An 11652-nucleotide genomic window follows, 5' to 3' on the forward strand; every position below is an offset into this window, starting at 1 on the left:
ACACGTACAAAACGCCAGTGTTGCACGTGAACATTAGATCATGTCTAAATTAAAAGCGGGTGCGTTGCACTTGAACATTAGAATATGGTTGAAAGATATAATATTGATTCTTAATCTTGACAGATCTGTGGATAGGAAAGATCATCAATTCATTGACTTTTGGGGGTTGGAAATTGAGAATAAAGTGCAGCTTTAGTTTTCCAAATTGTGTTTCTATGAAAGCGTGTTTGATTTGTTTTGTCTGAGAGTGTACCCAAACGGCAAGCTTATTCTTGCCTGATTTAGTTTGCTGCTATATACTTGAAAAGAAATTATCCTTGTGGAGATATGAAAGAATAGATTCTTGCATTTTGATTACTAACATATATAAAGCGAGTGCAACATTAGTATGAAGCGCGTGCAAAGTGCTTCGTACAACATTAGTAATAAACGCACTTCACACGCGCTTCGTACTAATGTTGCACTCGCTTTATGTTAGTAATCAAAATTTAGTAATAAACGCGTGCAACACACGTACAAAGCACCCGGACATTAGATTATGTCGAAATTAAAAATCTAATTTATAAATTAAAAGGGTAAAGATATAATATTGATTCTTGTATTATATTGCAGAATTTACAAAATTTATTGATAATAGCTAAGTTATTCATTAAACTACTATGTATAATTCGAATTATTGTTATTCATTAATTTGTAAAACTATTTACTGAAAATGAAATAAATTTCTATGATAAGAACCAAATGAATTCACAAAATCAATAACATAATTTAGAAATTAGATAGTACGATGTTCAAAATCGTAAAAAGACAAATATATTATACCAAAATTGTAGTTTCTGTAACGAGAACGAGTGCTGAGATTAAATTTCGTCACAAAATTAGCAAAATTTGTCAATGGTTGTATCCGATGTCTTACCTAATCCTTGCTGCCACCATTCAACACTGCCCACAAGCCAAAAGCTCCCTATAATAGAAAAGAGAAGACTGCTCCAAACTAATTGTGCCGATTTTTGCAGAAATGGCAACCATGAACGCTAGTATTTTGGCATGCAACCATGCCATCTCAGGGGCTGAGATGAACTCCTAGTCCAACTCTTAGCCCGCCATCGTAACCCGGGCTCGAAAATTGCCTGTGATCAGAGCCCAAAAGGTAAGAGTACCGGAGTCTGATCTCCAGTAGAAGAGCGGCCATTCTTGGCCTTGGTGCCGTAATTTTTTCCGCCGGTATCTCCACCTCCTCCACCAATGCAGGAGTAATTGAGGAGCATTTGGAGAAGAGCAAGGCCAACAAGGTTAGTGGAAAGATCATTAAAAACAAGAATTTTCACGTGTAACTTATCAAGAAATGGGATTCAAAACACTGCAACACATAGATATTATACTGAAAAACTTGTTGATGGATTTAGGAGTTGAATGACAAGAAGAGGCTGGCTACCAGTTGGGCTAATTTTGCGCGAGCATACACTGTCCAATTCGGAACATTGCAAATTCCCTGAGAACTTTACTGGCTGCCAAGATCTTGCTAATTAGCAAAAGGTTTGATCTAGTTGCATGATTATGTAGTCCTATGTTGAATATAGGTCCGGGAATTTTCTAATCCCTTGGTTTGTTTAACGCAGAAAGTACCATTTCTATCAGATGATTTAGAGTTGGAGTGTGAAGGGAAGGATAAATACAAGTGTGGTTCAAATGTGCTCTGGAAATGGTGATCAAATATAAAGTCCGAGTACCTTTTTCTGCACAACGTGTCTACTTTTCAGTTGAATAAATATCATTCTTGATTCTTGATCATTCATGCTCGAATTTCGTGTGGTTTTGCGTTACTTTTGCGAATGAGTTGATGGAGAAAGAATATGAATCCAAGAAACATGGTTATAAATGATACCGGCGTAGCTCCAGATCCGCTCTCATATGCAAGATTTCGTCTGTAAAATCACCAAAAATATATTCTCCGTACAAATGTATAAGATACCAACTCTGCCGCAAATCGATTTACCCTCTCTACGGTCATAATCATATACCATTTACTAGTAAATTTGATGCAACAAAAAATAAAATACTCAACACTATGAACACCGAGATGAGGAGCCGTTTTTTCGCAACTCCAAACTTGGCATCGGGGTGACCCCTTTTCTAAAACCCGAACAAATTCACAACTCCATTTCCTTGATGGAAACAATCCAAGTATGCTGACATTTTTCATGCAAATATCAGTGAACGACGTCCTTTGGCTACCCTCCAGTAGGGTAGCTTTTCTTGAGCCCAAACTAACCACATCATTTACAGTGATCCCTCTCACTTCTGGCAAAGCCTCTCGGGGTCCCATTTTTCATCGGATGGTCATTGACACCTCTGCTAAACCGTATCTGTACCTTAACTCTCTCCATTTTTATGTTTCAAATAGTGATATTCCATACGCATCCTCCTCTCCCCCTATCAGTTTTGATCCTCACCCCTGCTGCTGAATCTCTAACACTCATATCTTCCACTAAAACGTCGCTACCTATCCCAACACCTGATCACATTGGAGTCGTGCCTGAAACTCCTCTCTTGGCTAGTTTTGCCATGCTTATACCGTATCGGTCCCAGCGGCTTTTTACTGCTAATAGATCATCGCCACTTTCAATGTAACACTCTTCGATACAAACATTCGTGCTTTGAATCTGTCAGAATAACTCAATCTAAGCTTATACATTTTTGTTCAGTGGGAGAATACAAGAAAAAATGTTTATATTTAATTTATCCAACCAAATTCAGTAAACTAATTTTTCCTTATTAAATTTGCATCAATACAGGTTTGGCTCCATATATCGAAATATTCAACATGGCCGGTGTACCCGACAGGGCTGGTAAGAACAACTACTAGATATCAAATTTGGTCCCCTGTGTTATCAAAATTGGTCTTTCATGTTAAGATCTTATCGGTGTATTTAAAAATCAAATCGTCCTTATATATATATTTATTTTATCTCAAATATATTCTTCTATAATATATTAATACTATTAATTAGTAATATGATAGATACAACAACATCAAAGGTAATAATAATAATAATAACTTTGGAATACATTTTAAATTTAGTAATTATAATTTTTAATTATTACAATTTAGTATAAGATTTGGTGGGAGGCAAAATAGCCGAAAATGAGGAAGTTATAGGGAGCTCTATAAATTTGACCGATCCACCAAAAGTGTGGTCACTTTATTCAAGAATCCCGGCACCATTATTCCTAATTAAAACAGCAATCCTATCTTCACTTTACAGCTTTCTAATTTCCAAAATTCTTGCTTCTTTTTTTTTTGTAATAATTTTTCTCCCTCTATTTTGTTTGCTAACTGAGATATATGTTATCGGGACGTAACCAGAAAATAGATATTTGGAGAAAAAAAGGTAAAAAATTTAGGAGAGGCAAGAGCAAATATTATGGAAAAATGAAAAAAAAATATAATTATTTTTAGACCCCTAACCATGTGTCTTAAACCCGAAATCTAATCTCAAACTTGGGACTTCAGTGATATATAGAGAGTTTATTGCATGAGAAAAGTTAAAAAAGGAAAGAAAATATCGTGTTTAAATGGAAAGATACGACATTTGTCCCTTTTGGAACGAGTATATATCTAATGATTTTTAATTAATTTTTTAATATTATATTGTGATATATAGGGTCAATAAAAAATATACGATTCATTTAAAATTTAATTAAATAAAAGGGATTTTGACTTTTTTAAATCGAGAAAAGGGAGTTGAATAGGTTAGTTAGATAAGATCATTAATTAGCTCGTTAAAAAAAATGAAAAGTGGGCCACTCTTCTACTTCTAATTTATTATATTTTTTTTAAAAAAAATAAAAAATGGAAGAGTGGGTCGCGAAGAGCACGACCCACGCGACCCACTCTTCTACTTCTATTTTTTAAATAAATTTTTAAAAAAAATAAAAAAAATGAAGAGTACTTCTAATTTTTCAATTTTTTTTAAATAAAAAAATGAAGAGTGCTCGACCCTTTCTTTTAATTTTTTTTTTATTTTTTACGTTTTTTAAATAAAAAAATAAAAAGAGTTGGTCGAGTGATAATGTTAGAGGTTTGGTTTAGGGTTTTGTTTAGGGTTTAGGGTTTGGGTCGAGTTTGGGTTGAGATGGGTCGAGTGGGTAGAAATTTTTAATATTTTTGAGTTTTGATCATTTTATAATATATAATTCACTTTATATATGATTAGAATGTAAATATGTATAAAAAAATTTATTTGTGTAAACATTATTTATATGTTAATTTAAGTATGTTAGTTAAAAAATTCATAACAAGTAGAAGAATGTATCTCTTATTTTAACAATGTGGGTTGAATTTATACTCGACTAAAAATCTTAACAAATTTTATAATTCCACTAAAATTCATAACAAATTTTATAATAATAGAACTAAAAAAATTCATAACAAATTTCATTACATATTCACTTTAATGAATGTATATCGAAGCATATGAATAATGAAATTAATGTTTATTGTATATAAACATTAACAAATTTTATAATTCTACTAAAATTCTTAACAAATTTTATAATAATAAAACTAAAAATAATCATAACAAATTTCATTACATATTCACTTTAATGTAATGAATGTATGTCAAAGCATATGAAATTAAATTAATGTTTATTGTATGTAAACATTAACAAATTTTATAATTATACTAAAATTTTTAGCAAATTTATATATATATATATATATATATATATATATATATATATATATATATATATATATATATATATACCCATCTCTACCCACGCGACCCAACTTTGGTGGGGTGGGTCGCGTGGGTCGAGATTATATATTTATATATATATATATAATCTCGACCCACGCGACCCTACTTTGGTGGGTCGCGTGGGTCGAGTATAATCTCGACCCAATTTTGTGTCTCGGGTCAGTTTTGATTGAAATTGTTATAATCTTAGCACATAAAATTAAATTACCAAATTGAGTGTACTACACCAAATATTCTATCTCTTTCTCATTTAAAAATGACACAAGCTTCTTACAGATCTCAACGTATCTTGATCCTAAAATTAACTTACATTCAAAAAATTGATTTCTTCCAAATTTAGCAGGAAAGTAAACATATAAGAAACAAAAAGATTATTAGTTATATAAATTTAAAACAAAACAAAGATCATTAATTATAAAAATTTAAAATTAATGGATCGTGTCACGAGCCATGTATCGTGAAATCTTCACGTCACGACTCTCGGGGTCGTGAACTCACGACCCTGGGTCGTGAAGCCCACAACACTGGGTCTTGTGCTTCACGACCCAAAGTTGGGTCGTGAAGCACTTGTGCTTCACTGTGAAGCACAAGTGCTTCACGACCCATGAAGACTTGTGCTTCACGTGAAGCACACACTTGTGCTTCACTGTGAAGCACTGCTTCACGACCCAACAAAGTGTTGGGTCGTGAAGCAGCACTTGTGCTTCACTGTGAAGCACAAGTGCTTCACGACCCATGGGTCGTGAAGCTTTGTGCTTCGCGACCCAGGGTCATGAAGTCGTGGGTCGTGATACATCTTTTGCTTTCACGATTCAGGGTGAATCTTTTCACTCTTGAGTCATGAACACTGATGAGATCCAATAAATTTTATATCTCAAAATATTTTTTTTTTAATATATGGTTTTTTTTTTTTTTGAATTTGTTGTTCGTGGTTAATTGTTAGCCAAAAAATGAGAGGATGAAAAATTAAGAAGAAAAATATTTTTTATGAAGATAAAAAATGAAATAAAATTTAAAATTGAGTCGGAAAAGATAGAAAAATTGAATCGAGTGAGTTTTTTTATTTAATTAAATTATAAATTTTATTATATATAAAATTAAAATACACTAATGAAAAAATTAGTTTTTAAAAAAATGTTAAACAAAGGATAAAAAAGTAAATTATATTCACTCCCTTTTTCTTAATAAACTCAAGCGTGACTCCCTTTTTCCTTATTTTCCCGTGATATATATAATGAGAAAATAATATGTTTTTTTGGTGTTTGGGTACTGAATTCTCCGTCCAAAAATTAGTTATAAAGCCAACATTTTATGATCATGGTATAACTTTTAGGCCGAAAGCATCACGAGTATAAGATGAACATGAGCTTGATTTTATTTATTTATTTTTAAAAGGCAATATAAATAATAATGGTATTTTAGATTGGCCTAACAAATTTTCAAAATAAATAGAATAAAATATATTTAATATGTTTTAGAATAACATATTTTACATAAAATTTCTAGATTTAAAAATGCAACACCTTAACATCACATATCGAACATAAATCCACTTAATTAATTATATAGAATTTAATATATATTTCAGAAAATTTAATATAAATCAGCCTGATTTAGGATAGTTTCCCACTCGATTAAATAAATCCACTTAATTTATAATTATATGTTTTAAATACGATATTTTATTTGTCGTAAACTTTTGTAACTTCTAAGGTATTTTAGGGGAAAACACATTGTTATTCGAAGAAAACAATGGCATTCAATTTTAACCAAATTATATTTAATGCATAGTAGTTACAGATTTCAGTTTTGTTTTTAATGCACTTTTGTCCATTTCAAATTCCATTTGAATTTTTTTTTTCATAATGGAAAACCTTCTATATGAGACTCGTTGATCCAGTCGAGATAATAAATCGAAAAATATGCATGAATAGAAGAGACTTGACGGAGAGGACCACAAACACCGACCTCAGAGCATACCCACACAATATTTCATATGCTCCACCGAAGAATCGATCTCGCATTACCGGAGATATCTAAATCAAATATTACCAAGAAAAAATAACATAAACGATATAAATCGAAAAAACTATGCTCGTAAACGATGGTCTATGTCAAACTAAAACATCAAAATGTGGAAAAAAAAAAGATTTTAAATTTACAATAATCATATACAAATAGAAAAAAAGAAAATATTAACGAATACAAGGCTACATACTACAACGGATTACTAGAGTCTTCACTCCACATGGATCTAAACAACTTCAACAACATCCTGGCCTTGGTCTTAGTCCTCCCACTGCACTGGCTCTGCAGAAGCAGCAGCAACTGAGTTAAAACCCCATTAACAATGGCTTTCTCCCGACCAAATCTTGACTCGCAACATATAATCAGGAGCGAATTCACCGCGCTTTCGCTTCCTTCGTGGTTCGACACTCTGAAAACCATCTTCACCAGCGATTCGACGCCGGACGGATGGTTTAGCACAACCTCTTTTGCAGTGTCCACTGATAAAAGTCTTTCGATTGTTGACATTGTGATTGATGCTAAGTTCTTCTCGTGCTTGTCGAGGTTCGATATGTAGGATATCAGCGCTTGAACCGCACCTTCTCGTACTAGATTTCCGCGGTTTGGTTCGAGGTTAGATAGTGCTGACATTGCCCTGATCCCAGCTTCTACTTCCTCGGACTTGTGATGGATGAGATGGACGATTCCTTTCGAAATCTTGGTCGATTTACCGATCTTTTCGCAGAGGACTCGAGTCTCTGGTGTTGATGAAATTGCCTCCACTACTAGGCATAAGCTTTTCTTGATGCAAGAGCTCCCTTGCTCGAATAAATGAATGAACCCTTCAAAATTGGAGTCTTTTTTCAGCATGTTGAGACCTTCTACCTCACTAAAAGACATCAATTTCAGGGCACAAAGCAGTGATTTTTCAACAAGAACCAAACTTTCTTGAATATGCAAGGTCTTGGCATTTCTTAAAGCAAGTTCAAATAGTAACCCAAAGAAATCTAATCTGATCAGGCAAGAATTGCTGAAGGGCTGTTCTTGGAACAAAGACTCGATCTTTTCCAGCACTTGTAGCCTGTTGTCCAATGTGGATTCATCTGACTCAATAACTTGCTTCATCGAATCAAAAGAAGGATTGGCATCAGTAAGCTCGACACATTCTTGCTGGTTTTGGGTGCTGGATTGGAGCCACTGGTTGATCAAATGGCGAAGTGTGCGATTAGGCACAATCGAAAGGTCGTCGAGCTTTTGCATTGTAACGGGGCATGTCAAGTTCCCCCCGGCGAGCCATTTCTCAATATGATACCTGTCGTATGTTAGTCCGGTGCAGAGAGTGACAGGATCTCTGAACAAGTCTAGACTTATGGGGCATGTAAATAAAGGAGGAACTGCCATTTCTGCACCACCCTTCATCCAAAAATCAAGAAACCATAAAAGAAAGATGAAATTTCAAAATTTGAAAAAAAAAACTTGATAAAAGATAGATGAAATGCATCAAGATTCAACAGTGCTGAACTGCTGATGATACAAATAGAAAATGTGATTGTGGGAAATTTGGTGACATAACATATATAAAAGAACAAGAAGATATGGCAAAGGGATAAATATTTATGTATGATTGCTTAGTGGATGAAAGGTGGGGCGTTTTAATAGCAACTTTTGTTCATAAATTTGCAGTTTTAAACTGACAAGAACACATGCAGGCTTGACCCAATGGAACAGGGACAGCCCTTTTCCATAATTTTATTTGTATTTTTATTTTAAAAAATGTCCGATTTTTGACTCTTATCCGAAATTCGGGATCTTTAGTCCTAAATAGGACATAAAGAGTTGATTTGTGGGAAAAATTTCTAGTATTTTGGATCTAGTTTGTAATTCTTTTGAAACCTATGACCGACCTACCTTAGGAGGGAGGGTATTTTGATGCAAAAATCTTGGTGGAGGGAGTGAAGGAAAAACCAAAAGATAATACAACAAAATGAGCATAAATTTAGGGAGTTGTTTTCAGCAGTATCCCAATGGATTAGAATTAATGAATAATAGAGCATAATTACAAAAGGGAGCTACTATTTATTGGCCTACATTTGCCAGTCAAACTGACTTACCTAAGAGGCACTAATTGTTTGGTTTTGAAGTTTGAATGCACCAAATTCTATAGTTGAATTTGAATCAGGACAAAAACCAATGTTTTGGGGGTGCCCCACTGTACACCATGTGCAAAGGGGAATAATTTTTTTTTATAAAGATAATCATATGAATTTGTAAGCCAAAATCAGAGAAACATGATTTTGTGAATTCCTTTTTCCATTTTTTTTACCTTCCTAATTTTGTCGAAAAATCGAGTTTTTTATTTTGTTTTTTTGTCGAAGAGAGATTCGTTTTCTATGATCAAATATCTCACTTTTGGCGATTCGTTAGGACTCGATTTATTTTATTTCGATGATTTTTAGTTTGGGGTCTTCTCACAAATTGGACGTGTTTAAAGCAGTGGTGTTTTTGCAGGTTCGAGATGTAACAGTTTGCTAGCATATAAATATTCATCCACGTCCACATGAATGGAAAAACAAATAATTTGATTGAGCATAATAAGTAAGCACGATTGCTTTTCATTTTAGCACATAAATGTTCCTTCGTATGTGCTGAAAACTACTCGAATACAGGAGCTTATTGACAGCATTATGGGATCACCATGAGCCCGGATAAACCCACGTAGCTATGGTCAAGTATTGTCCAGCGTATCGAGCCGGATGGGATCACATATACTTGGTAGGGACCAAACGCATACAACTCATACGCCTCCTTGGCCGGGGGCTTGGCATCCTAAAGCTAGCTAGACTTCTCAACTCATCCAACACCCCGGCCCTTAGCACACCTCTTGGCTCCCTTCCTCGCTTACCGCACTTCGTTGCTCACCTCCCTACCTACCACTCCTCCTAGCTCGATGCCACCATGCGACAACTGATAGCTCTTTTCGACTCTGAACACCTCCCTTGGTTACAATTTACGCAACACTTGGGAGTTGAATATTTGCATGTAATATTGATTGGCATGTTAATTGCATGCTCCTGTATAATCATGTATTATTAATCTTCATTTCAAATTTGAATCTTTGGTTAAAGTATAACCACTCAAATCAATTGCATACGCTGAACAAACATATAAAATCTTTTAAAATAAAAACATTTGATGAAAATTTGGATTATATGGAAACTCACAACTAATCTATGGGAAATTTCAGGTTATCTTTTGGGTATTACTTTCTTGGACAAAGTACCTGTGCAATAAATATTTATTGCAAACCCAATTGTAAGTTACTTTCTTTAGTCAAACCTATTTTCAATTTAAAATATTTATCAACGTTATCTTTATATACATAAATACGAGATGAAGCACAATTATATGATATAATAGAAAACATGTAAGGACAATATAGAACTCCTTTTCATATTGGCCCCATTCGTACATGTCATGAGTTATACGAAACATTATCAAATACCTCGAAAGCAACCCATAGCCAAATCTTAACCAATTGGTTTACAAAATGTGGCCTTGTGGAAAACAAACCCAAGCTACGAGACAAATAAAATAATAATAATAATTAATTCATGTTCATAAATTGTGGGAGATTTTTTTTATTCACATGAGCGACTTGATATATTTTAAGTGATATTTTTTGTGAGATTATTATTTGAATTTAAAGGAAAATTGCAATTTTCTAATGTTTCGTACTTTCTCGATTTTGATTCATTTATGTTATCAAAATTTATTCTCAGTTCTCCATCTCTCGGTTTTTGGAAATTTTATTACTTTTTATTGAGAATGTTAATGTGATATTGTGCATATAAGTGCAATACCGACATTAGGTTCTACATCGGTTTTGACATCAGCGTCCAGTCGAAAAAAATTATAGAAATGAGAGGGGGAAGAAAACAAATTCTTAAATAAGAAGCGATTGCATGGTGATCCAACTCCACAGCCCAATTAGTTAATGGGCTCAATTAATAGCCCGATAGATTAATGGGCTCCTTTTATTTTCTGAATCATACTGACGACCCTATTTTCTATACGCCCTCTTGACTTCAAATTTCGAAAATTCAGCTGGAAAAAGAAGAAAATACAGGAAGGAGACAAACGCGAGAAGCTGAATCTCTGCGCTCTAGGTATCTGATCCAGGGAGGTACTGATTACTGTTTATGGAATCTAATTTATGTTAATTATGTACTACATTGTTGATTATTTATTTTCTGTGAAGAAATAGCGGGGAAATTAAGTCCTCTCTTGATGGTAAGTTAAATGTTCGTTGAAATGTCTATGTGGGGGAATTTGATGACTTAAGATTGAGGGTTTTTTTTTTGGGGGGTTAAACTATTGCACTTATGTGCGCTGAAAAATTTGTTTATTCGTGACACTATTTGATTTTTACGTGCATCTGTCGACGATGGAAAAGACTATTGCACTTATCTCTCGACGATGGTGATCCAGGTTACTTTGAACTAAACAAATCGAGCTCAAATAGCTCCAAATCGGATTTGACTTCAAGATAATCTACTTTTTAACTGTGTGTCCCATAAAAAATAAAATTTGAGCTTAAGGTTTAATATTTAACACTATCATGTTCCTTTGGGGAAGATGATATGCCACACCATTCTTCGGCATGAGGTCCACACATTTTGTGGAGAATTGGTGTTGTGTGGATATACAAATTCAAAATATACTCGGTGAAATTCATACGATATGACATAGAATTCACATTCGTTATAAAATTCGCATTCGTGAGTGCCTTGTTTTTACTACATAAAATCGAAAGAAATATGGAAAAACGACGAATTTATGGTGTTGCACGGTATCTACATGTGAACATATTAGTTACGGA

At 33.8% G+C, this 11652-nt stretch overlaps 1 protein-coding gene, 1 long non-coding RNA gene and 1 pseudogene across 9 annotated transcripts in view; 2 read left to right on the forward strand and 1 right to left on the reverse strand.

Moving 5' to 3' along the window:
* Positions 1-49, forward strand: part of LOC140823669 (uncharacterized) — a 7630-nt gene extending 7581 nt beyond the window's left edge. For all 8 annotated transcript variants that reach the window (XR_012116254.1, XR_012116258.1, XR_012116253.1 and 5 more), the window contains one exon: positions 1-49. This exon is cut by the window's left edge. This is a non-coding gene — a long non-coding RNA (uncharacterized lncRNA).
* A 969-nt stretch (positions 50-1018) lies between these two features.
* Positions 1019-1975, forward strand: LOC140823668 (photosystem I reaction center subunit N, chloroplastic-like; annotated as a pseudogene).
* A 4876-nt stretch (positions 1976-6851) lies between these two features.
* LOC140824803 (U-box domain-containing protein 26-like) lies at positions 6852-8467 on the reverse strand. Its single transcript, XM_073186349.1, has one exon. It carries the CDS (start codon positions 8190-8192, stop codon positions 6984-6986), a length of 1209 nt encoding a protein of 402 aa, XP_073042450.1. The 5' UTR covers positions 8193-8467; the 3' UTR covers positions 6852-6983.
* Positions 8468-11652: the final 3185 nt, after the last annotated feature.

Source organism: Primulina eburnea, chromosome 2, assembly GCF_022965805.1.
Source record: "Primulina eburnea isolate SZY01 chromosome 2, ASM2296580v1, whole genome shotgun sequence".
Lineage (NCBI taxonomy): Eukaryota > Viridiplantae > Streptophyta > Magnoliopsida > Lamiales > Gesneriaceae > Primulina > Primulina eburnea.

Excerpts from the sequence above, each read along its gene's own strand:
- LOC140824803 (XM_073186349.1), bottom strand. The coding sequence starts at position 8,192 with ATGAAGGGTGGTGCAGAAATGGCAGTTCCTCCTTTATTTACATGCCCC.